General features: G+C 35.0%; 1 protein-coding gene and 1 non-coding gene across 5 annotated transcripts in view; one reads left to right on the top strand and one right to left on the bottom strand.

The window, feature by feature from the left end:
* LOC138698002 (venom protease-like) overlaps positions 1 to 27,764 on the bottom strand; it is a 79,724-nt gene that overhangs the window by 21,655 nt on the left and 30,305 nt on the right. For 2 of the 4 annotated variants that reach the window (XM_069823675.1, XM_069823674.1), the window contains exons 4-6: positions 26,720 to 26,829; positions 24,071 to 24,330; positions 22,976 to 23,148 (exon numbers count right to left, since the gene is read on the bottom strand). In XM_069823675.1, coding sequence (XP_069679776.1) covers positions 22,976 to 23,148; positions 24,071 to 24,330; positions 26,720 to 26,829 — 543 coding nt within the window. Of the gene's footprint in view, positions 1 to 3,847; positions 4,432 to 10,500; positions 10,793 to 22,975; positions 23,149 to 24,070; positions 24,331 to 26,719; positions 26,830 to 27,764 lie in introns of those variants that run through there. The other 2 variants (XM_069823673.1, XM_069823672.1) reach the window with 2 other exon arrangements.
* Positions 19,112 to 19,182, top strand: TRNAG-GCC (transfer RNA glycine (anticodon GCC)). The gene has a single exon. It is a non-coding gene; the product is annotated as a tRNA-Gly (tRNA).

The following is a 27,764-nucleotide window of genomic DNA, read 5'->3' as shown; positions in this document are numbered from 1 at the left end:
AATCTTCTCAAAATAGTGTCATTAATCATGTGTCGTCCAGTCAGTAATTCATCGGTTGAAAGATTTTCCTCCACAGTGAACTCAATATGGATTGACGAAAAGTCAAGAAAGAAAGTTGAAACAGTTAAAGCTTTGTTAGACTTACAAATGAAAACAAACTTTCATTCCTCATTTGAAGAACTTAGTGTGAAATTATGTGGGAATGAACAGATCCTTAAAAAGATACATTCTTCAGAGAAGTACTTGTAAAATCTGTGTATTAGAGTTCAGTGTGTACAATATTATGTGAAAGACTTCCATGCATGCGCCAGTACTGAAATTGAATTCTTAGTGGCTATAATTATCTGTATATAAGAGTTACGTCTGTTTATGCAATTAATTCAAAACGTTAAGATACTCCACAAATTTAATGTGCAAAGTTCTATCATTGTATCTACTGTTAAATGTATTTTCTCCCACTTTTCAACGAAGAGTGACTAGGTAAGCGTTTGTGGTTTTTCTTAAAATTGCCGATGTCCCCTGCTGGACCATAAAAAATCTGGTCAGCCTAATTAAGATGTTGTCGAAAATAATTTTTTTGATAACGACCACTAGATGGAAGTACTGCTGCAAACTGTTATGACATGCAATTCCATCAGGATTTTTAAAGTCGCTAGATGGCAGCATAGTGAAATTGATAAAAGTTGTCTTGAAAATGCAATAGGCTGATCTATCTGTTTTATGTGACGAGTCAACTTTGTTTCTGCTAACCAAAGGACATACAAGATTTTCTGTTGAAGCTTCCACATGACTGTAACTTTATAGAATTATTATTTTTTCAATATAGTTACGACTCCATAGCAATCACAATATTGTTATATTAATTTCAAGAAGTGCATTATCGTACCAAACGTCGGTAGATTTATTTACTGTATATATTAATTGTGGCATACATATTCAGTTATAACAGTTTATTAGTGTTAGAAGCAGGATACGTTTTGTTTGAATAAGGGAATTTTATTTCATATTCGCAGATTCTACAATATCACATACATGCGTGATAAAATATGTATTTTATTTATCTACTGACGTTGTGATTATGATTTTTAAAATATATCTGCAAGGTATTAATTCTTCTCTAAAATATTCATCGTATCTTCTGTGATCATACAAAATACTTAATATTATGTTTCTTTCTTCTAAGATACCTCTTGCTTTTCAAACGATAGAAAGTTTAAGACAAAGAAACTGTTCAAATTTAATTATCATTAAAAAAATTCCCATTATATTACAAGTACTATATCTCATAATTACTAAACAATCTTTTCAGTCAGTGAAAATTAACTGACAGACATTTTTCAAGAGATTTTTTTGGCTTGTACTTAGAATTTGAGTGTAGGAAATAAAAGTCGACAATTCAAGATATATAAGTTACAGTTATAAATACTCAAAGAAACTATTATCAAAGATAATTTATTTAACATAAATAAATACAAAACACAGCCAGATATAACTTATACAGCAGATTGCATTTAATTTGTACCTTAGAGGCTACTTTTATAAATTTGATATTATATAAATTAAGACATTAGAGGTATAATAATTTAATAAAATCATACTCCTTTTATTACTCTGTTTTCATTCTTTTAAAGATTGTAACATTGAACCTTTATTACAGCAAAGAAATATTGTGAAAATGGGCCTGATGTGTTATTTTAGTGTATGAGATGAACAAAAATTTCAGTCTGATTGTTATATAATCCTATTATATCAAATTCAGTTCATATATAGTAAGTAAATCCATTTTTATATTAATTTAAACTAGTTAGACACTATATTATATTGTTTATGTTTCCTTCTTAGGATAACATTCTTACTTACGTTAAAACTCGTATCCAAATATCATTACGTACATATTTATGAATATTAGCTACGTATGAATTGTAAAATGAATGTTAAAGAACAAAACTTCTATCGTGTGTGATTTATAGTTTTGAAGTCATTATGACAAATCAAAAACATAAAAAATTGAAGAAAAGAATTGTTTTACATATATATTACACAGCCTTTAAATCTCCAACTCCATTTTATAACTCACATGCGTACAAATTACGATTACTTTATTGCAGAGTACAAGTTATTCATATGACATTGCTTCAAGCTAGGTTATAATCCGTTCATTTTTTAACCAATTAGTATGATGTTTATATTATACTCGTAATAACGAGATTTTAATTTACTGGGATGTAATTGCAAAAACACACACATACACAAGCACTCTTTTACTTTAAATTATATATAACTTTAATAATTATAATGTAATAAATATTTTGATTATTTATAAAATAAACTTCGTTTGTAGCTGTATATTACTTTAAGGATTCGTCAAGTAGTGGGTATGTACATTTTATCAAGTCATTTGTTGATTCTTAAGTTTCACGGCGTAAATATCAAAGACTCTAATACAGATTTTGTTTAGTAAAAAATAAGTCATGACGAATTTCTAACGTTGCATACAATGTTTTTGTGTTTTTACGATCTCTCTTATATGTGGTACACTTCTTCGAAAATTAATTTTTAGCCATTTTCTTCTAGATATATTCCAAGAAAAACTGAAACTGCTGTTGTTTGGATCAAAATGGCACCATTATCGTCGATTCTCAGTCATTACGTCAATTTTTAGAAATACAAGTACTTAATTTAAATTAAAGTTTTAGTTGTCAGAATACATACATACATTCAACTAAATTTGAATTGTTGCCTAGAAAACTCATATTATAGCTTTACGATCATCATTATTATTATTATTATTATTATTATTATTATTATTATTATCATAACAGTAACAACAATAACATTCTTTTTTCTTCTTTTCTTCTACTACTTCTGCTCCCTTTATTTTATTCTTGTCCTAATTCCCTTCCTTCTTCTTTGTTTAATGTTAAATACAGGGTGATTCAGGACCTCTGCAACAAACTCTGTGGATAGATAGATTTCGTAATGAGGATCATTTTTCGTAAAATAACCCATGTTCTCCTATGCCTCGTTTAGGAGCTAAACGACATCGAAAAAAGACAGGTTTTAGTGACATTAGCAATTATGAAATGAATTATTTTTCAAGCATGTTTGCTGACAAGTTACAGATGTTCAAAATGTCTACCCTGAACTTGATTACATTTATTACACCATCATAGCAGTTGTTATCGGCTTGTGTCGAATTTGATCAAAAGCAGCTAATACTCGCATAGTCGTTTCTCTCTGGTGTCAATTCTAGTGGTGTCACATGTCCCAAAAGAAAAAAAAAAAGATTAAGGGTATGAAGTCGGGTGACCACGCTGGCCACGCAACAGGTCCGGCTCTCAATATCCATTTCTCCCCGTAGATGGTGTTCAGATGTGCTCGTACAACCAGGTTGAAGTGCGTTGGGACGTTATGTTGAATCACATGTCTCCTCACATCGTGACGGGTACATCCTCCATGAGCAGCGGAAGCGTGTTTTGAAGAATTCTCTATCCAAACGGGGCATCAAAATAACAGGACACTTGTAACCTGTCCGCAAGGGAACTTGAAGAAATAAATGAATAATTAATTTCATCATTAAGTGTAAATGTCACTAAAACCTGTTTTCTTTTCGATGTCGCATACCTTCTACACGAGACTTCGGAGAATATGGGTTGCTTTCGAAAAATGATTCTTATTGAAAGATCTATCGATCCCCAGAGTTTGTTGCAGAGGTTCTGAATCACCCTGTATATTTCTTGTGTTTCTTTTCTTTCTTCAAGATATTAAACCGAAAATTAGAGAAATATATAACAGCACTGCTAATTACGAATATTATAGAGTACCACTGAACATTGACTCTACGAAGTCATTAATATAACATTACTTTTAATTATCGAAGAAAGATATACATTTTTGACTAGATTGAATAATAAGAAATACAATTTTAAAAATGTACACCCATAAACTACAAATGGAGTCGAATTATTCATTAAACACCCAAATCATAATATTTTTATTACCAGTTGCCATATTTTTAACCATATTCGTTCCTATCTTACAGACATATAACTTATTCATTAAACAATACGTTGGAAGTGGTTTGTATTTTGGGGTTATTCTCTTCTGTCTCAGTATTTAACCCACAATACTGAATAACAGTGACATAAAAATTACAAGCTGCAGTAAACAATGCAGAACAAGAATAAGTGGGACAGATGGAATCTCGTAATAATAATCAAATTGTCATATAAGCGTTGTGAATTGAAACTGTGCTAGGCAATTTTAGCCCCAAACAATTTTTTCAATCCAAGGAATATAGTTTGATACTCTGGTGTATACGGCAGGTGAATTTCTGGAGCCACAGATGCTTCCAAACGATGTAATCCCCACGACATCAAACATGCAGAAAGGTTCTTTAAGTCGTATATGAAGCGGCCCTCCAGAGTCACCCTGAAAGCAACATGAAAGTAGTCTAAGTTAAAAAGTTATAAAACAAAAAAACTTATTATACGTTATAGGCTATGTCCATTTTGAATAACTTGTTACCTAACAGAAATCAGGAGAAATGTCTGTTTCAATTCTGTCGGGATAAGTTCGTTAAAGTTAATCGATTATTGAATTATTATTTTACTTGAATATGGAGTGTTATATTAACTCGTAGGCCTACATTGTTTGACAGATATTTTAATATTAATGATATGATTTATTAAATCTTATGAATTTGTATAGGCCTAAATGTCATTGGATATTATCCCATGTAATTACTGTGTCAGTAAATAACTTAATAGTATTTATTTACACAATCAATGGGATAAATAGATGATTATATTAGAATTTGATTTTGAAGGAAGAGCGGCATTAGTCGAATCCTTTAACTACATGAGAACGATAATAATGCACACCCCGCTAGTTGAATAAAATATTTTATTCACGGTCACATAATAATGTTTAATAGTAATTTATAATAACTAATGTTAAATAAAAGTGTCATTATTCAATGGGCTAGACCTTGAATTCCATAGATCACAGTAACTAACTGATTGTCTTAACACCCAAATAATGTTTATGATATTTATCAATTATTGCTTATACTATAACTATAGGCCTAGCTGCAAGTTAAAAACATTAATTCTTTCGCTGAAATGAAAGATTCTGAAGAAAGCTTTTCTTCAAATAGGTATTGAAGAAGCAAATTCAACTGATTTTCATTACTTTTACCAGAAAAATCGAGAGTTAAACAATGAAATGGCTATGAGCACTTCCTCAAATTGTGTGAAGTAACAAAGTAGATAATAATAATAATAATAGAGGAAGTTTTGCTAACTTAATTTGGGTATTTATCTAAACCTTATAAACCTTTGTCTTTGTGGGAATATTGTTCCATATATATTATTATAATGTACCGAAGTACATATGATATTTCCATGCAGATATTCTGCGTCATCATACGATGAAAGAGTAATGGAACGGAGAAAAATTCTCTCCGGCGCCGGAATTTGAACCCGGGTTTTCAGCTCTACGTGCTGACGCTTTATCCACTAAGCCACACCGGATTCCACCTCGGCGTCGGAAGAATCGTCTCACTTTTAAGTTCCAACTCTTGGGTTCCCTCTAGTGGCCGCCCTCTGCACTACGTCATAGATATCTATGAACCTAGGACCGAAGTCCACACATGTGCTGAGGTGCACTCGTAATGAGTGACTAGTTGGCCGGGATCCGACGGAATAAGCGCCGTCTTAAATCACGAAGTGATTTACGCATATCATATATATTATTATAATGTACCGAAGTACATATGATATTTCCATGCAGATATTCTGCGTCATCCCAGTCAGTCATGCTGCGTTATAGTTCCACTCAACATTACATCCTAGAATGTTGGATAATGTGCACAAGTATGATATTGCCTTTCGGTTTTTAAAATGTTGTGCAGCACCATCAGTCCACAGATAAACTGAAGTTATAGGAGACTGCTTTAATGTAGACAGGTAGTTTAGTCAAATTTCATTGAAAGCAGCAACTTCAGCAGTGCCATGGCTCTGTGTATCACTAATGACTGCTAAGCATATTGTTGTGACATCATCAGTAGAAGATTTTCGGAAATAGCAAACTGCAGTATAGATTGTCGTTGATGTTTCAGCTGATGTGTGTGTCCAGTGTGCTGCCATAACTTCATTCTGAAATTTTGCTACATAATTAGTTCTCAGCAAAATCTGTTAGGAGAATCAGCTGTCCTGGTTATAGTGATGATTTTTTATTCTGCTGTTCCTTCCATTGTCTTCTTTTATTGTATATGTGATTGGATAGTTGAGTTAGCTGATTCTTGAAATAAGTGGAGAATTCATTTATAGACATATCTTTTTGAACCAGATGGCCATCTTCCCATTGCTTGATGTGAACCTCATCACAGTCATCATCAATTTTTGTAATCAGCGTGGATTCAATATCTCCACATTCTTGGCAACTCTTTTCATACCGTTATTTTCAGATTGACAAACTGTTTCTTTCAGAAGCTCCTGGATGGTTTTTGGTTTTTCACTTGTTTTTCAGGGCGCTGCTGAAATCATTAACTGCGTATTTTCACAGTAAGGGCAGCAGCAAATTATCTGATCCTTATCAGAGACCAACCTGACATGTTTCGGTCGCATTTCACAACATTTTTTAGATCAATCTTTAATTTGAATTCCGCTTAGACCAATCTTTAATTTGAATTCCGCTCTTGAAAAAGTGTGTATACACTACACAAATGATATTCTTTCTTTCCATCCTCACGTATTATATAAAATCTTTTTTTCCAGGGAGGTGGCGGGAAACATCGTCACATTCATAAAAATCCTTCACCATTTGCATAGTATCTGCAGTAATAGACAATCTAGAAGATGTGGAATGTTTTGCTGGCTATACTAATAGATTAAATGATTCGGCAAGCTTTCTTACTACGGCTGTTTGTTTACGAGGGCTCCTTGGAAGGTTTCTTTGTGCTCTTTTTATAGCCTTTCCAAAAGAATTTGCACTCTAATAAGGAAGACTTCCTGAAGAACCGTCTTTCAAAATACGTGAACTTAAAACTCCTGCTTTTTGTCTTCTACGATATTCTTGTATTCGGTTCCTAGTGGCTTCTCTTTCTGCAGATTTTTCCGATTTTGATTTTGGCTTTTTCCTAAGGTTCCTCATAATATTACGACACTTTTCTAGTCTCTCTTGAGTTTTTTCTGTGTCCATTCTAGCTGTGTACTCACGCATTCTCTCAGCAGCAGATTTTGGAGTTTTTTTTTCATACTGAAATGCATATATGACCCGTCAAACATGAAAACGTACTAAAACACGTCTTATTTTAATTATAGGCCTACCAAACACAGGCCATTAATCAATAATTTCAAATATTACATCTGATTATCTTATTATTTTTTGTGTAACAAACGTTACCACATTGTTATGTAACGTTTGTTACTATTTAATGTAACGTTTGTTACACAGAATTTATATAAAAATATTCTTTTGAAAAATCAGAATGTCTAGTCTTTATGTAGCTTAAATGAGGAAGTAAGATAATACAAAGTTTCATTTTAAAATATAAAACAGTTTTCTAATTATAAAATAAAGTTGATATTTTTGTAACAAACGTTACATAAACTAATATTTCTTTTAATAGTGGATAACTACTTTAATAGATTATATTTCCACTCATTGTTACTACATACAGGCACTGAAACAATTACTTTCAAAGGTAATATAGCACTAACTTCATGGAATTAAATATTCTGATAGATATGTCCTAAAATCAAATGACGTAATCTTGCCAGAAACCCTCTGTAGCGGCCATGTCGACTTTGCTTGCTGGGAAAAAACAAATTATGGCGCCAAAATTAAAATTATATTGTGCTATATAAAGTCAATGTATTGGAGAACTTTTTAATGCAAAAGAACAGTTTCTTGGATTAAATATAAAATTTTGTCTTTATGTCCCTCATCTCATGGAATGACCCATATACATATTGTTTACCTAGGCCTATGTGATTTTGTTATAAATATATTAAATACTAGTCGTGCCCGAGCGCTCCGCTGCACCTCTTAGAAATAAATATAAAGTAATTACATAATTAAAATAGGACGTTTGATCCAGGGAACAACTTTTACAACAGCGCAAGATAATCTGCTTCGCTCATTACCCAATTTTTTTTTTGCTTTGCATTTATTGCATATATATTTTATGTATTTTAACACGATTCAATTGAGCATAGTTAAAATTTGAATTATAAAATAATGGAATGCTAAGCTAACGTACTATTACTGCATACTAAATCAATACACTCTCGTTGTTCGTTAATTCTCTGAGATTAAAATGAGTGTACATAAATATTATTTTAAGAAATACAGAAAACGAATGTACAAAATAGCCTATCAAATTTTCTGTGCATAAGAAGCTATTTTAATCTACCTGTCCTCGATTTACTCAGACGTTACTGTAATAACATTATAGCATTATGTCCATCTAGAGAAACTACACTTTCCAATGGTGAAATAATAATTAATTATACAAATCGGTTAATTTAGCTTCTGATATTACTTCATACAAACACAGAAACATTGTCTGTAGGCTGAGTTTAATAGATTTCGATTGTTGCTGTCCAAGGCCCCTTATAGACGTAGTCATTTGTTTTTTAATTCATTATACGGCCTTAGATGGCAGTTATTTTAATTTTGAAACTCATTTATCTCATTAAATATCAGTCCTATCAAAATTTTTCAAGAAATAAAACTTATCGCAAATTATTTTTAAAGAAACTTTTGTTATGTAACATTTTTCACAAAAATCAATAATAAGCGAGATATTTCGATTTATTTAATTCAGGCCCCCTTATAACCCCCCTTTTAAATAATGTATTTTGAATGCCATATAGCCTAAAATCTAAGTTACAACGAACTTAATTTATTTTCCAATTTTCATCGAAATCCGTTCAGCCATTATTGCGTGAAAAGGTAACAAACATACAGACAGACATACATACAAAGAAAAATTTCAAAAAAGCGATTTTCGGTTTCAGGGTGGTTAATTATATATGTTAGGACCAATTATTTTTGGAAAATCGAAAATTACCAGAAAAATTTCGGCTACAGATTTATTATTAGTATAGATATTGTTGCATTTTTTGCTCAAACATCTCCCTGATGTTAGCTATGTTAATATTATATGAATTACTCATATTAAATATTTCACCGTTACAAGTCATTTTTTAGAAAAGATGCTGTGGAAAATAGGCCAACGAGACGAGTAGATATTTTAGCGTACAATGCTGACACTAAACAGGGCATCATTATGGACCCCACGATACGTTTTGAAGTAGGATGTCAACAGTCAGCCGAGGTCCACCTTGAGAAGAAGTCGATCTATGAGCCTATAGTCAACTATTTCAAGCTGAAATATGCCTTAATTCACGTTGAGGTATTCGGCTTGCTCATAGGTGCTCGAGGGACTACACCAGCTTTTTTCGAAGAATTTCGACTGCAGTTTGCTCTGCCAACATCTCTGAGGGATGACATTGTGATAATTGTGTCAAAAAAATCCTGCAAAATCCTAATTAATCACATGGTGCCACATTAATAGCAATTGTAATTTTCATGCCCTTTTCTTTGTTTCCCTTTTTTAAAACTTAATATCTATGTTTACATATGTATAATAATTTTTTTGAGGATATACTGAGTCCGTAAGGGCTACTCTCAATGGGGGGGAGTTTAATATTTATTATTATTATTATTATTATTATTATTATTTTATTTTTTTTTAATTGATTACAAATTTAATTCAATTCTACTAATCACTAAATTTTATAGTATGATTCTTCTTTTCATTTATATTATTGTAGTTTTATTATGATTTTTATGTTTATTTATTTTATTGTATTTGATTTCTGATGGTGTGATGGCCTTAACTTCACCAGAATAAATAAATAATAGACTAAATAAATAAATAACATTTTCTACTATACTTTCCTTCTCTGAACACGTAAGTACGAATGGTTGTGTCTCTATCTCGCCAAAAATACGTTAGAAAACTAATAGGCATACTGGTCTCGTAAATTGGGCGAATGTTTTCAGTATGACTGTTCTTCCTTCCAGACTGGCGATGTCACTGTTCCCTCCCACTCCTGTACCGCGATAGACTAGTCGGAACCGCATTCCTCTCAGCCCTAAACTCCTCAGAGGATGACAGTAGCTCCGTGGTAGAGGGTGAAACTGTTAATTGATACATTGTGTGTGTGTTAGATTCGAATAAGATTCTACTGAAGTAGTCTTTACTTTTTTTTTTCTTTTCTTTTTCTTTTTTTCTTTTTTTTTTTTTTTTTGTAGGAAATATTTGATAGGCCTACATATCAAATAGGTGACATCATCAGTCAGGTAAACGAATTCGTAAGCCGATGGATAATTGTAGTGGTATTCATTGCATAAATAAAAAATGCATTACTAGTAATATAGTGAGACTAAGCTCAGTCATATTGACTAAATAGTGAACAAAACGTCGGATATCATTCTTGACAATCGTAAAGCGCATGTAACATCAAACCTGCCAACCTACGAGAGATAAAATGCGGGAGATGGGAATCTAGTAGGAGATATTCTTTACAACAACAACAACAATAATAATAATAATAATAATAATAATAATAATAATAATAATAATAATAATAATAATAAATTGCGTTCGGGTGCGGGTTCGATCCCCGTTTGAGCTGGTTACCTGGTTGGGTTTTTTCCGACGTTTTCCCCAACTCCAAGGCGAATCCTCTGCCTCATCTCGCCAAACATCATCTCGCTATCGCCAATCCCAAGAACGTTAAATAACTTAGTAGTTGATACAACATTGTAAAAATAACCAAATGAAAAAATAACAATTGTATGAAAACATAACATTAAATACAAAAGTTATAGGATCGACTCTAAATCTCGGAGATTATCATGTCAATGCAAGAGAGCGGAAGTCTTCAACTAATTGTGGATGACTCATGCATTATGCATGAAAGTTGGTAGGTCTGTAATTTAACAACAAAATGATGACAACGACGCGACCTGCTTCCGATACGGCTCGTCCTTTTCCCACACAATGAATGAATAAATAAACAAAATTAATACATGAATAAATAATAAACAAATAAGCAGGCAAATAAATAAACATACAAATAAAGAAATAAGCTAAAAAATTAATAATCAAACAAATAAACAGATAAGCAAAGAAATAACTAAACAAAGAGATGAACGAAAAAAAATTATACTGTGCTCAGTCATTATGAAGCATGGTGAATCAACTCATTTGTTTCATTCACACTATATTATGTGTATGATGCAACATCTCGTGTGGCTAGAATGAAATATATTATATCGATTCTCTCTCTCTCTCTCCAGAGACCTGCAAGAGAGCGAGCGCGGGATATCGTTATCAGTCCAGGAAGGCACTGACGGAATGAATAACGACCATCTACGAATATTTCCGATAAATCACGAAGTAAGGCAACACACCGAGCGATCGGGTCTGAGGACGAGCGCTCGGTGTTCATGAGTGCTCTTCCGGTAGCAGTAAGCAGTAGGTGAATTGTAGGCTTGTCTAATCAGTACGTTTCATCAAAACGAATGTTGAAGATGATTCAGTAGTATCGACGTCGATCTCAAGCAGAGGCTCGGACACCGTCTCTGTTGATGGTAAAAGATTACAAGACACGATGTCAAAAGTATATGCCGAAAATAAAGTTAAATCAGCAGTCAGAGTAGTGGAAAAAAAGGGAAAGCAGTTACTAGCTCTGCTTGGACTAAATTCGGAGAAGTAAGGGATAAGAATACCTTAAAGTACATAGGATTGTCCACACCTATGGAGTAACGGTCAGCGAGAAACCAGGTGGCCCGGGTTCGAATCCCGGTCGGGGCAAGTTACCTGGTTAACGTTTTTTCCGGCGTTTTCCCTCAACCCAGTACGAGCAAATGCTGGGTAACTTTCGGTGCTGGACCCCAGACTCATTTCACCGGCATTATCACCTTCATTTCATTCAGACGCTAAGTAACCTAAGCTGTTGATAAAGCGTCGTAAAATAACCTACTAAAATAAAAAATAAAAATATTCCCAAGTTAATATGAGTAAAGTTCATATTACGTTCGAGATGAAACAAAATATATCGCTACTAGTTTATTATTTGCATTTCATACTTCGATAGACATTTTTAGTTATCACGTATTAAATGTAATTTCTCGGTTTTATATACATTTTATAGTAATATAACCAAACATTTCATTTGCATTTGCAATATTATTACGATTAAATTTGTGTCTCAGTTTGTTTTTGAAGTTAAATGTTAAACTGAGTAGGAATGAAATATATTTATACAGAAAATAATTTCAGGCTCTTTCAATCTAAACAAAGAAAAATGTGTAATTAATTAAATTTCCACTAAAATATATAATTGTTGAAAACAATCGAATGATTTCTATGATTATTCCATTGTAGGATTAAATCATTCGAATGCATGAATGAATTGTTCAATAACATTGCAGTATGTTGATTACTCATGCGCTCTTTTTTCTTATCGCCATGTAGGTCAGGTGTTTAATTTAATGAAGATCAGGGTCAGATACTGGGGCTGTTAGAAGAGTCAGTACGCAACAACCACACAGAACATTCGAAGCTTATCATTCTATTTTTGCGTCATATGATTCTGAACTCGAAGCTCTTATCATTATCTTAAAATGGAACATATTCTGTTATGCGAGTACATATTTTGTATAACTTCATACGGCTTGTTGTGGTGGTAAGCAAAATCAATGAATAATCGAGTGATATTGTGAATATTTCTATTATATCGAATGGTTTTGATAATCAAATGAATTCATTCGATTTTTACTAATGCTGCACTACGTAGTACTGTAGCAACTGCTTCGCGTACAGTGGTTGAAGCGAGCGCTCGTTCCGACAGGGGAGCGATCCCCCGGGCGAGCTCGAGCGAGCGCAGGCCAAACCCGAGCATGAGCGATTACACACGAAGCGCATTCGGTAAAACCGATCTCAGATATCGTTAAGCATCGCTCTCTTGCAGGTCTCTGTCTCTCTCTCTCGTACTCGCACTCGCACTCGCACTCGCACTCACTCTCTCACTCTCTCTCTCTCACTCTCTCTCTCACACACTCTCATTCTCACCCACCCACCCACTCACTCACTAACCCACTCACTCACCCACTCTCTCTCTCTCTCTTATACGTGTGCTATAAATCGCTTGGCTCCTAACATACTCGTATTGTCGTACTGTTGGAAATATTGAGTAAGACAGGCGCAAAACACTGGAAAAAAATGACACTGAATTAGGTTAAAGGCCATGCCAAGGCTCGAACCGAACCCAATTCTTTACACGAGCTGTCTCTTAGCTTAACCATTTGGCCACCTCGTCATTTGCTGTCACGTTCATGTTTTGGTCATTCTAACGACGTGATAGAAGTTGATGAAGCGTCGTAAAATAATAAATTAAAGAAATCAGCAAATGAACATGTTAAACGGTCCAAGTGTTCTGAACAGGTCATGCGCGATTCTTCAACTTACAGTTAGAAATATTCTAGCCGGTCAATCTTCTTTTTGTCCATGATTGTACAAGACTTGACATGTTAAAGAAAAACAGGGGCGAACAGCATTTGGAGGAATGTCTTTTACGAATCCAAGACAACTTCCAAAGTTGTATAGAGGATTCTACTTTTAAAAAAATAGCATTGGACATATGGAGGCTATTCCAGCAACTATTTATAAGTATTTTTCTTGAGAACTGGGGATTAATTAGTTTCATTTAATTCATAGAACATAATTTCATTGAGAACTAGATCGATTTCGCGTGCTAAAATTGTGTTACACCTCTAAAGTTACCATATATTTAATTTAAGAATAACGGGGTAACAGCTAAATTGATGGAATAGTCTCCCGCTCTCTTGCCAAAGATCGCCGCTGAAAAACATAACAGACAGGTGGGGTGGTACAGTGAAGACTAAGATTTCACACTATTAAAACACCGTTATTTGAAGAAGTACACAAAATTTAACTGTCAGCAAAACAACAAAGGCATTGGTGGTGTTCCCAACCAGTCACCCATCCAAGTACTGAAGACGCTGAAAGTCGCTTGATTTCGGTGATCGGACGAGAACTGAAAGTCCAGTTCCTCCCACATTATTGATTATATTAAATTTAGTCTCATTAGATAGAGAAATTTCCAAGCTAGGTAACGTATGAAAAAAACGACTTCAAATGTAACAACAAATTTGCATCATTTGTATAATTTTTATCTCTTGCGTATACTACGCGTAGCCTAAAATTGCTATTGCCAATATACAGTGCTTACTAGCGTCAGGGAAGATATACTTGGTCAGTAGTGACAGATTTTGTGAAAAAAGGGTGCGCCTAATCGAGATGGTATCATAGTCGGTATATAGAGTGAATGTACAGAAACACTGTATATACTATACTGTGGTGCTGATATCACCGTCTAATACATACATAGTATATATTAGACTGTGGTTGATAATCACCTCGAGTCCCTTAGGCAACAGTGGGCATCCTCAACTACTCCCACGCCGTGAATACGACGTGCTCGGCTATACTGGATGTAAATCTTACGAGTGTTATCACAGTTCTGGTGTTTCTGTGCATGCTAGGACTGTGGTGCTGATATCACAGTCTAGTACACTAGACAGTGGTTGATATTACTCGAGAGTGGACGACGCTTCGGATCTTGTGGCGGCCCACTGACACTTTCCACGGATCTCACCGAAAGCCAAGTGAGTAATCGACTTGCCATGTCTGACTATATTATTTTCTTCGTTGCTTTGTGTATGATGAAAGACTATCCGAAAATCATGTCACACAAGTACTGCCCATGTCTCGCTTCCTGAGCTGTTTCTTTGCGGGTCGAGACGCAGAGGGGGAGAGTGGGAGGTCCTGGGTACCGCATGTGCCTACTACCCTACGTTCAACACATCGGCCTTTTCAGGATTTCTTTCGTCAGCTACGGAGCAAGATCAGCCATGGACAAGCGACTGTATAGGCTATCCCCTCACAAAACAAATTATGTCCTACTCATCATTTCCCGTAACTAAACACTAATACCAGTGGTAGACTACAGTCTCTACTTGAGATTATCGACCTAATCGCGATTACGGTTGTCATGTATACACATCCGTAAACTCTTTCCCCTCTGGCAGTGTTTCTCAAACGTTTTTCACCGCGAAACCCCTTTTAAGCTAAAATGTAACTGCGGAATCCTTGTAATATTTTATTAGTATTTAATAATTAACAGACAAGTGAAAGCTAATATCTCAATAATTCTGTTCAGTGGGACGAATGTATTTTCTTTTTAAGCCTGCAATCTGGTTTTATGGCGGAAAGTTGTAGTCTCGTTTCTACTGTACTTCTGCATTTTGTCTTTTCGGTATTTTGTTTTAGTGAACACATACGCAGAAAATCCAGTGATGAAAGTGATAAGTATTATTTTCCGTTTCAGATGTTCATTAAACATATTATTATTACGCATATTATTCGAATATTATTATTATTATTATTATTATTATTATTATTATCATTATCATCATCATCATCGGTGGTTTCATGTTATTATAGATTCATATTTTCGTAATATTTATATATTTTTATAGTATCCACTAAGTATAAAATAGTCACCGGAGCAGCACAGTCGGCTAAGGCGCTTGCCTATCGATCCAGAGTTGCGCTCGGGCACGGGTTCGATTCCCACTTGGGCTTATAACCTGGTTTGATTTTTCCGAGATTTTTCCCAACCTTAAGGCGAATGTCAGGTAATCTCCGGCCTCATCTCACCAAATACCATTTCGCTATCACCAATCCCATCGATGCAAAATAACCTAGCAGTTGATACAACATCGTTAAATAATCGGAGAGAACTTTTCTCCGTTCCATTACTCTTTCATTGTATGATGACGCAGAATATCTGCATGGAAATATCATATGTACTTCGGTACATTATAATAATATACAGGATATGATATGCGTAAATCAGTTCGTGATTTAAGACGTCGCTTATTCCGTCGGATCCCGGCCAACTAGTCACTCATAACGAGTGCACCTCAGCACATGTGTGGACTTCGGTCCTAGGTTCATAGATATCTATGACGTAGTGCAGAGGGCGGCCACTAGAGGGAACCCAAGAGTTGGAACTTAAAAGTGAGACGATTCTCCCGACGCCGAGGTGGAATCCGGTGTGGCTTAGTGGATAAAGCGTCAGCACGTAGAGCTGAAAACCCGGGTTCAAATCCCGGCGCCGGAGAGAATTTTTCTCCGTTCCATTACTCTTTCATCGTATGATGACGCAGAATATCTGCATGGAAATATCATATGTACTTCGGTACATTATAATAACATATATGATATGCGTAAATCACTTCGTGATTTAAGACGGCGCTTATTCCGTCGGATCCCGGCCAACTAGTCACTCATTACTAGTGCACCTCAGCACATGTGTGGACTTCGGTCCTAGGTTCATAGATATCTATGACGTAGTGCAGAGGGCGGCCACTAGAGGGAACCCAAGAGTTGGAACTTGAAAGTGAGACGATTCTTCCGACGCCGAGGTGGAATCCTGTGTGGCTTAGTTTATAAAGCGTCAGCACGTAGAGCTGAAAACCCGGGTTCAAATCCCGGCGCCGGAGAGAATTTTTCTCCGTTCCATTACTCTTTCATCATATTATTCCATGTTGCGGTGTGTGATGCCCATGAAAACAAACGTCAATATCAAATACATATATACATATACTAATTCAATTGCATTTCTAAAAAGAAAAGGCGATAGATATGAGAAGTTGATTGCATGTTAATGTGTCATTTTTTTTTTCAGTAAATTTAAAACTGATTGCCGTGGATAAGTAGACGTGATTAAACGATCGTGGATAAAAAAAAATAATTTTAGTACTAGTTGGTAGGAAATTATCGTTTCTTGTAATTAAACTTACGCTTATGCTTACAAACTTCGTGTGTATAGAATAAGTGGCGTCATAGATTCTGCTGAAATGGAAAACTATTCCTATGTTTCTACTGCTATGCAAAAACATACCTACCGCAACAACAGGACTACACAAAATTCTGGCATAATCTCTAACCTAACCTGAACACAAAGCAAACTATATAGTAATATTGTATAGTGCATATATTTTATCTTTCCACGCTCACGGACGTAGAGTACACAGGGCAGCTACACAATGCGTGCTGAGCTCTCGGTTGTGACATGAATCTAGAACACGAGGGATAAACCGTAGAAAGGACAGTTTTTTGCAATTTGAAATTATGAAAGTGCTAAAAGAAATGCTTACATTTTTAAAGACGATGTTGAAAGTGTTCTCCATTTGCTGCGAGGCAAGAGTTGTAGCGTCTAAACACATTTTAATTCACTCATTGCAGCTCTGCTTCCGAAATTTAGGCTATTTCTGGTTGTTTTTAGTAATTTTGTAACATTACGTGGTGAGGTAGACCTACGCTTGACCCCTGTTTTGATAACTTCGTGAGACATTTTCGTGGCGATTGTTCTAATCGAGCACCAATTTTCTCTGTTAAAACATGATGCCTTCGTCTTCTTTTCTTGTCCAGTACTGATCCCGAAATTTTGAATTAATTCACGAGTGAGGAGCAGCTCGCAGACGAAGAAAAAAATATCTAGAAAACCACCATTCCTTAGAACTACTGGTTAAAAGAGCTTGAAGTAATCGAACTTCTGATAGAAGCAAGAGGTACTGCTACTCTCTTCATGAGAGATGTGTTTAAGAGGCTTGGAATACCTACATCTATTATTATGTAACTTTGTCAATAAAATTGTTTTACTAAAACATCATTTACATTCGAAATGAAACTAAGTTCATTAGCACTTATACGTTTCGTAATAGACCTACTTATCTCGCTCTAAAACTGGTATATTTCTACTAATCTAAACTAAATGCAGTTCTGTATTTGTAGGAGTCTCATTTTTCAAAACAAAATCCAAGGTTCAATGAACTTGTAATTATATTTCTGTGCTCGAAGTACTCTTTGTCCTTTGTGGTAGTTCACAAATGGCGAGAGACTTTCTAAAATAAAAATGAACTATAGTCCCTTCAGGTGGATCAATCTCAGGATAACTTTCATGAAACTCTTTATTACATTGAGAATATGATTTTTTTTTTTTAATTTACGGTAAATGAAAAGTTTTGCTATATATTAAATCGCATAACTTAAGCAACAAACACAAAAGGAGAAATGAAACTGTTCTCAAACTCAACTTAGTACTGCACACAATAACAAACGACCGTTTTATTAGCGATTATGCGTGTCTCGAATGGCAGCTCGAGCTACTACTTCTGCCGTCTCTGGTCTCGCATGCGAGCGTGGAAAGATAAAATGTATATACTGTACTTGGCTGTGGTAGACAGTTCTAAGCGAACATTTAGAGGTTTATATTCACTGCGAAATACTCTAGCGTCGGTGGAATTAGTGATAAGTAGTATTTTGGAAAGATGATAACGATGATTCGCCATGATATTATCTGACATTCACTTTAAAATGTGGGGCAAATATCCTTAAAAATGTCAATTAGGTAATTATATTTAAGATAAATTAGAATCTATGTCAAGCGCACCTTCGGATCACCTGCGTAGCACGTACTTTTGAGTTAGACCGCTGGCTATGGTAGGCATTAAATCACTCTATGTATGAAACAGATTGTTAATGATTTAAAATGTAACATGATAAAGATAAATAAATTCTGGGTACTAGATTTTTGCGAGGTACTCCGTTTATACTTCCGACATTCTACCATTTCTCCATCAATAATAATAATAATAATAATAATAATAATAATAATAATAATAATAGGTCTAATAACAAAACTAATTATAACAGTAATAATAATCATCATTTTGCGGTACTTTGTAGGTCGTCTCGTTAGTCAGCAAAAAGATCTACAGGTATGGCGTATTACTCCGAAGGGGCACGTTTGGATGGATGAAATTGCCAATAAATTTAAACTTTAAAGGAAGGTTTTCTCTCTGTACAACTTTCGAGACTCGGATTTGTATTATGCATTATATTGAATAGTAAAGCTATACAGGTTACTTATCGTCAGCATCGGTGGTTCAGTGGTAGAATGCTCGCCTGCCACGCGGGCGGCCCGGGTTCGATTCCCGGCCGATGCACAGTTATTATTTTTTAATTTCTCTTCGACATAATATGTGTTCTCGTGAAGGACTGTAAGTTCAAAATTATATATGCTATGTGTGGTTATTCTTTTTTCAAGTATATTCAAATCTAATAAAATGATTAAGTAATATACTATATCTGAACAATATTAAGGCTTAAGATTATAATTTCGCTACAGCATGATTGAATGGTGCATGATAGGGTACGTGAAAGACTTGACAGCAGAAGTTTATATAGGTACCTCATCTGTGTCAGGTCATTACTCTATAAATGCAGGACAATTTTTCTATTTTTTAAATGTATTTGATTTCATAGAAGTAACTACATATAGTTTTGTTTCGTTTTAACATTATACTGATGCAACAGTTCACACAAGCATTTTATTGATTTATATATTTTAAATTTTTATCACATAAGATTTTATAATGGTATTTTATAACTAATGTTTGTAACTTGTTTAGTCTTACTACTGTTATACTCGTATACTACAGTAGATCACATAAATGCAAATTCAAACTTTTATACCCATTTGCAGTGTGAATAAATACATACAGTATAAGTTACCGATAACTTATGTTGCCACTTACAGGGCCTCTTCAGACAAAATGACCTAGTCAGTATCTTTGTTGCCATATTTAAAGTAAATTGGATTAAACAAGGTCCGTCTATGCTTATCTTTGGAACAAAATAACTAAAAGTTATTTGTACATATTATTTAATAAGTTTAAACATTTTCGACTCTACAGAGTCATCATCAGAAGTTATGCCGTAGAATTCATAAAAGTTTGAATTTGCATTTATGTGATCTAATGCAGTATACGAGTATAACACTAGTAAGACTAAACAAGTTACAAACATTAGTTATAAAATACCATTATAAAATCTTATGTGATAAAAATTTAAAATATAAAAATCAATAAAATGCTTGTGTGAGCTGTTGCATCAGTATAATGTTAAAACGAAGATGAAACTACAGGTTGTTGAACAGTCTGTGAGAGGGGATCACATAATTCCAGTGCAGTCTTGGGCGTAGAATAAACACAACTGCAAACAATGAACACTATATGAGAATTGTATCATATAGATATGCAAATCATATGGTATGCGAACAATAACAGGTTAAATACACAAGTTACGAAATACAAAGGTACAATATGAAGAAAAAGGGGGTTATTAACACATGCTTAGAAACCACTAAGTAGTGTACACATATACATATATTTAAACTTATTACAGCAACTGTTTCGTGCGCTTACGTCCATATTTCGCTTAACGAAGTCTGAAATACGATTGTACTTTAGTTTATGTTCATTCAGGCTTATACACTACTTAATGGTTTCTAAGCATTTATTGATAACCCCTTTTTTTCTTTATATTGTACCATTGTATTCCGTAACTTGTTTGTTTAACCTGTTATTGTTCGCATACCATATGATTTGCATATCTTACAGTCTTCATTGTTTGCAGTTGCGTTTATTCTACGCATCAGACACTGCACTGGAATTATGTGATCCCCTTTCACAGACTGTTCAACAACCTGTAGTTTCATCTTCGTTTTAACATTATACTGATGCAGCAGCTGACACAAACATTTGATTAATTTTTTATAGTATTTTAAATTTTAATCACGTAAGATTTTATAATGGTATTTTATAACTAATGTTTGTAACTTGTTTAGACTTACTAGTGTTTTATACTACGGTAGATCACATAAATGCACATTCAAACTCCTATGTATTCTACGGCATAACTTCTAATGATGACTCTGTAGAGTCTAAAACGTTTAAACTTATTAAATAATATGTACAAATAATTTTTAATTATTTTGTTCCAAAGATAAGTATAGACGGACCGTGTTTAACCCAATTTAATACAACTGCTTATCGGCTTCAACATGGCTTTAAAATATTTAAAGTAGTTCTATTGAGTAATAGAAAGGGATTATCGAAGTTAGGTTGTGGGTTTTATAGATGGTGCATTATAGCTTACTCCAACTCTATTGGCACCAATTATGAAAGTCCTACTATTAATTGCTCCATGCAACCTTCGCCATAGGATTTCACAGAGAACAGACAATGTGGTGCAATTGTTTCCCGTTACGTTGTCCTCTGCTGTGGCTGAGTGGCCAGACCAACCTGTCACGCAGGCGTCCGCGTTCTAATCCTGATCAGACCTGTGCGTAGGCCTAGTACATTTCTGGCGGACAAGGATGCAGTTAGGTTTTTATTTGGGTTCTCCAGTTTCCCTATAGCATCTGCAGGGACATCATTTTATTTTTACTTCAATTTTTATTGTACCTGAGTTTTGGAATGTACTTCACTCCCACCCCTTCTACTAATGAAGTTCCAACTGTCCTCCACACAGAACCAAGGCCGCATATAGTAAACAGCACTGAGTTAGTGAGTATAGTACGTTCCAGAAATATGTTCGCGTTTTCCAGTGACGAAAGAGCTTTCAATATTGAATCATATTTTCGCACAGGTACTGTCTGTTTGCCTACGTCGCATCCCGATTTCCCCCATCTGCTGCTGCTCGCCCCTCTGTAAAAACTGGGCTGTCTTAGCTCTTTTCTGAAAACATTAATTTATGTTAGGAATTGGACGTTTACGTAATATTATACAACTGTTTAAAATAACTTAAATAAAAGGGCCTCGTTAAGTAATTAACTATCACGTGATTTTCCCCCTTTCTACGATCCTGCGGCATAACCACTTGGACGGACAGTAGATAACATGTCTGAGTAATTTTATCTGTGCGGGTCGGGCAGAAATGAAGATTGAATTTACAGTAATTAAGGTACTCTTTTATAGAGTAGGTACAGAATTATTTCAACATGAGTTACTAGTACGAAAGACGAAACTGGTATTTGGAATTAGATGCAATAGTCTATAGTGCGATAATATGCACAAAAGAACTGAAGCCTGTATGGAAATGAACGGCCACCATTTTCAAAAATGTGTTTAAATATCCATATTATGATTATTTTTCAATTTAACTTCATTCTCTATATTGTACGCTAATGTGTTGTAGACAGTAGCTATAATATACACTGCATAATGAATACGTCAGTATGGAAAGCTCAGTTCGTGAGTAAAAACACTCACTGTTAATACTGTACTGTATTTTGATTAAACAAAAACCTAATGAAAATTATCAAACTCAAAATCGCGATATTTCCTAGTTTACGTAAATGGATGAACTACTTTTCTTCCCTCCTATACCTAGTAAAGTGATTTGTTTGTGTTTTACGCCAGTATCATCGAACTCCAGTAGTGGAAGGGGGTATCGAACGGTGTTTCCGGTTCTCTAAAGGTATAGCCAGGTTAATATTTAAAATGTTAGTAAAAATAAAATAATGTCCCTGTACATCATTCCATAGCATTCCCCGAACGCCGGCTGGCGACGCAAGGGAGGTCTGGCCTAAGGACGAGTGGAGTTGCCTGCTCGAAACCTGGGTACGCAGCGAACCTTAGTTTAGTCAGCCGGTGTGAGTTTGGGAATGTGCTTAGCTTGAGGATTAGAGCAATAGATCTTGAAAGGTCATAGTGCCCTCTCACGAAATTTAACTCAATTCAATTCATTTCCCGTTACGTTAGGCACTGTTAATATCGATTCCTGTGAATTATGAAGAAATAGCGGAATGGTGTCAGAAGAAACAGAAATACTAAAGCAAACTTGCCCTGCATCAACTTTGTTCACCAAAAGTCCCATTGGAACTCGTCCGTTCAGTCAACTGAGCATAAGAAACCAAATATTCGGAGTAAATAATAGACCCTTTGTATACCTTACCTTGCAGGTGTCCTTTCCTCCGTTGAGGTCTCCTACACAGAGCATGGAGTCGGGAGTTACACCCATCCTCAGCTTCCTGCCGCCTATCATGGGGGCGAACGTGTCGTTGCAGATCTCTGGGGCCACGAAGTTGAGAGCAACTTTCATCAAATCATCGCTTCCTTTAGAACCAACTGCAATTGGAAGAAAATGTTAGGAAAGCTTACAATAAGCTGTTGACAAAAATCATTTGAGTCTTAATGTGCTTTACTTTTCTTTAATTTTTTTGGTGTGCGCAATAATAATGCTAATAGGGAAGACGACACAGAAAACGGCGTCTTTACTTTTCGATATGAATTGACATGCTTTAAGTTTAGTGTCACATTTAATTATTATTTTTGTATTGCAAATTAGTCATATGAGCTACCATAATTTTTAAACAATGTGTAACACTTTCGTATGATTACTATTAGACCTTAATATTTATGATACAATAACTTGCTGCATAGAATTTGTTTAAGAAACACCCCAAGTTTTTTTATTGGCACGCTATAAACAGACCCTCGTTACAAGGCACACCTACATCAACACGATAGTCATATTTTTTGTCACACATTCCGCAACATATCTCTGTGTGTGGATGCAATGATCCGATGTCTTACATCTTCAAGGTCCTGGAGTAGAGGTGGCACGTAAATTGCATCTTTACATACTCTCAAAGAGAGCTCACATGGTATCAAGTCTGGTGACCGGGAGGCTAAGGGTGATAGGCCAGATTAACGGCGGTAGCACGTCCAATCCACCAATGTGATGGTCAACTCGAAAATGTCTACGAAACAATTTTTGTACCACTGTTACTAAATTTGTTTTCGCTAGCTGCAGAAAGCAAAACGACTTACGTTGCGGAGTTGCCATTTTCAGCAATGTTTCCCAAGGCAACAAAAATAATAAGTTTTCCGAGACTTAGGACTTGAGAACATCGAAAGTTTGACTATCAAATGAAGTGTATCATGTTCGTTTCTCAGGATATTTACTTAATAATAAAAATATGAAAGTGTTACCATAATTTGAAATCCGGAGTATATTGAAAAAGGAAAACAGTTTTTCACGACTTACTCCAGTCTGTAAGGCCCCATCCAATTGCTTCCGGTGGCAGAGTGGGAATATCTTGCTCCACATGTAGGCAGGCGGGTCGCACGTATCCGTCGAATTTGACTTTTTTGTCCAGTTTTATAAGTGCAATGTCGTTGTAATGTGCCGGAGAAGAGTAGTTCGGATGACGGAACATTTCAGCAATCCCATATTCCTGGGTTTTAGTTTCATCGTCCGTCCTCCTCAAATTCAGGTCACCTACGCGCACCCACTTGGCCAGACCCCTGTTAACACATCAAAGTGAAATATTATAAGAGAACACATACCCAGCTGTCCACCTTTCAGAAATATTCATCAGTGAACCATATTCAGAAGTATTCTATCATATACAAGTTAGAAATTTATCGATAAACTTCCAAGATTATTAGGTAGGGGAGTAGTGGGTACAGTGAGACACAAAATATTAAGACATATGTATGCAAGTGATAATTCAAGTATTTTTTAAATCAAGTGCAATAGAAATAGACATTAAAACATGGAGTATAATAATACATAAACAAAAATGTTAATAGATGAAGGACATAAAATACAATACGTGCTTGTCAAAAAAAATGCAAATGTCTCACTGTTCCCATTAGGAGGGTACAGTGAGACACCACAATGTCTATTAACGGACATTGAAATGATTTTCATTTATTTCAAAAGAAAACAAAAACTTGCTGTCTCTTTATCTTGACATGTTCTGTAGGCTTATTTAGAATCATTTTGATGTCTGACTTCGAAACCATTGAAACATCTGGAACATTTGGAAAAGTGAATTTTCCAGGACATTTCAAACTTTTGTGAAAAAATGAAATGAATTTTTGGTGACAACAAAGCTTATGATTATAAGAATTTAATATAATTCTTTATTATTTTTTAACATTTTCTTAAATTTTGTGAATAATTTTTTATTTATGAAACCATTAAAATGTAATTTATCCATTATTTTAAGCTACAGTTCCTAAATTGGTTACTAATATGTTCATTTTAATGCTAGTTACTGGTAAATATAGTATAATTACAGTTTGTTTTTGCAAATCATTGGTACAAGGGAACAGTGAGACGTCTCAGTGTACCCTTCAATGGCATGTCTCACTGTTCCCTTTACGCATAGTTCGATTAAAAGTGACGCCATCACTTCAAAATTAAAACAAGAAAGACGAAACTTTGCCAAACATAATCTCAAATACCATAGTATTAGGTAACAAAACATTCATATTTATATCTCATTTGTATATCCAATATAATTTTCATTAAACACAAGCCAAAATTTTAGTTCTAGAGTGAAAAATTACGAATTATTTTTTCATCACTCGCCTTTATAACTAGAATCAAATCGAGTATGAAAATACTGTTACTTTACTCATGCAACATACAACTCCACTGTAACCAGCATCTCAACATCAAAATTTATCATCTGATAAAAAATGTCTCACTGTTCTCCCTGTCTTACTGTACCCACTTCTCCCCTACACTGGATTCCATTAATGCAGTCTCGTTTCTTAGTCTTACCGACTACGAAAACTGCGTCTTCTACCCCACTCCTACCGTGCACGTATGGGTTGACGCGTCCGATTTTCAGTGGTGTTCATGGTAAATTAGTAGCTACACAATTAGAACTGGTTTATTATATGTGCCAACATTTTAGAGATGCAGCCGCACTCCACTGCTCGTAGGTATAGCTATATGTGTGTCTTCTATTAAATTTACTCGTATGTATGTATGTATGTATGTATGTATGTATGTATGTATGTATGTATGTATGTATGTATGTATGTATGTATGTACTGTACTGTACTGTACTGTATGTATGTACTGTATGTATGTATGTATGTATGTATGTATGTATGTATGTATGTATGTATGTATGTATGTATGTATGTATGTATGTATGTATGTATGTATGTATGTAGGCTATGGTTATAAACTATTGTTATTTAATGTAACTTTGGGACGATGGCTAAAAGTGTATCGAGCAACCTCAACTAATTTTTAATATTCAATTTTCACAGTGAGATCTGTTCTCCAATACTCCGAAAAATGTGGTTTGTCCAACTCTTACGTCAGATGTAGAAAACTAGTGCCGAGAACAGCTTAATTTCACTTTGTCTTACCGTTGAATAAAAACAAACTTTTGCTTCAAGGAGTTTCCTTCATAATTTTATCTAATTTAATACCAATTCAATTGTTGTCCACATTTCTCCCATGAAAGAATAAACAAGAATCATTGTAGAGCACTGGTAGAGAAGTACTGGGAAGCAAGAGAGAAGATGATGGCCATCCAAATATAAATATATTGCATTATTCTTGCTGAGATGAACTATTTTTGTACTCTTCCCAATGTGTGTTTATTTATTTGTATATTTGTTTACTTGTCTCACACTATTGCATGTTGCCATTATCACGGCTAAAGATAAACTCTACAGCCCTGCATTAAATAAATAAATAAATAATAAATAAATTGTACTGATGGGTTGAATTCTTGCGTTTCTGGTCTTAGTTGGTTAGTCATGTCGTGAGGTATAGATTCAAAATGCTCTACAGAATCAGACTCTGTTTTTGAAAGTATATGATTGCTACAAATTGCAATGATGGGCGTCGCTGACGAAAGATGGTTACAAAATCACTCACCAGTCCCGAGATGCGAGGCAATGAGCAGCGGTGAGCACGAATCTGTCACTAATGAGACTTCCGCCACACGCCCACGTGATGTCGCTCTTCTCGCCAAATCCAATCGAAGCCTGAAACAGTGATATCAATTCATTAATAGACAAGTTTGTCATGTGTACAGATACGGAAGTAAAATTTGGAGCTCCATTATTGTATAAATTTCGCTTACAACAGTCTGTGCATGTGCAAGAGTTCCTGTATAGCCTATATGCTACTTGTGGACAATCGTGCGAAATTGTTGCCTACATACCGATGGATTCCGATCAAGACTCGCTTCAAATTTTAATTTCGTATCTGTACATGTAGGCCTCTACATCCAGAGGTCAGTTTATGTAGGTATGCATGCATTTTGTTGTATTTTATTTTATTATACATCCTTTAACAAGGAAAATGATCGCTCTCCTTTAGCGTGAATTGTCTGTGTCGTTCGGGTTAACGAAAGATTCACTCGGGGAAATATTAAGCATCGAGGACCGAGGATGAAGTCGTAGCAGCGACGTATCTGTTTGTCACGTAACGACATATTCCTTACGGAGCCTTTATGGTTAGCGATAGAGCTCTTTCTTCTCGTTACAAAGACCGGGCTTCGAATCTCTCTACGTAAGACGCACGCGCTTATACGAACGATGATTCCCGAACTATTCCGAGGCGGGATTTACTGAACAGCAACCAATTTCCTTCCATAGCGTGTACAGTAGTGGCAAAAAAAAAACCGGACCGACCCTCGTAGCTGATTTCAGAGCCTTGTTCACTCCAGAGCACGATAGACTGGTAACTAAGACTTTCGTGGTTCGAATCCTGCCTGGGAAGGAAACTTTTTTTTGTTTCTTATTTAAATTTATTCCCAATACTTTTCGATTGCTGGTAAAATTCATGTTCTGGGAATAATAAGTTAATTAAGTAGTAAAATATCGCTGCAATCGAAAAGTATTAGGAATAAATTGGAATAAGAAACAAAAAAAAAAAGTTTCCTTCCCAGGCAGGATTCGAACCACGAAAGTCTTAG

Source organism: Periplaneta americana, chromosome 4 (genome assembly GCF_040183065.1).
Source record: "Periplaneta americana isolate PAMFEO1 chromosome 4, P.americana_PAMFEO1_priV1, whole genome shotgun sequence".
Lineage (NCBI taxonomy): Eukaryota > Metazoa > Arthropoda > Insecta > Blattodea > Blattidae > Periplaneta > Periplaneta americana.
Note: the sequence above shows the minus strand (reverse complement) of the source record. Positions and strands in the feature narration are given on the sequence as shown.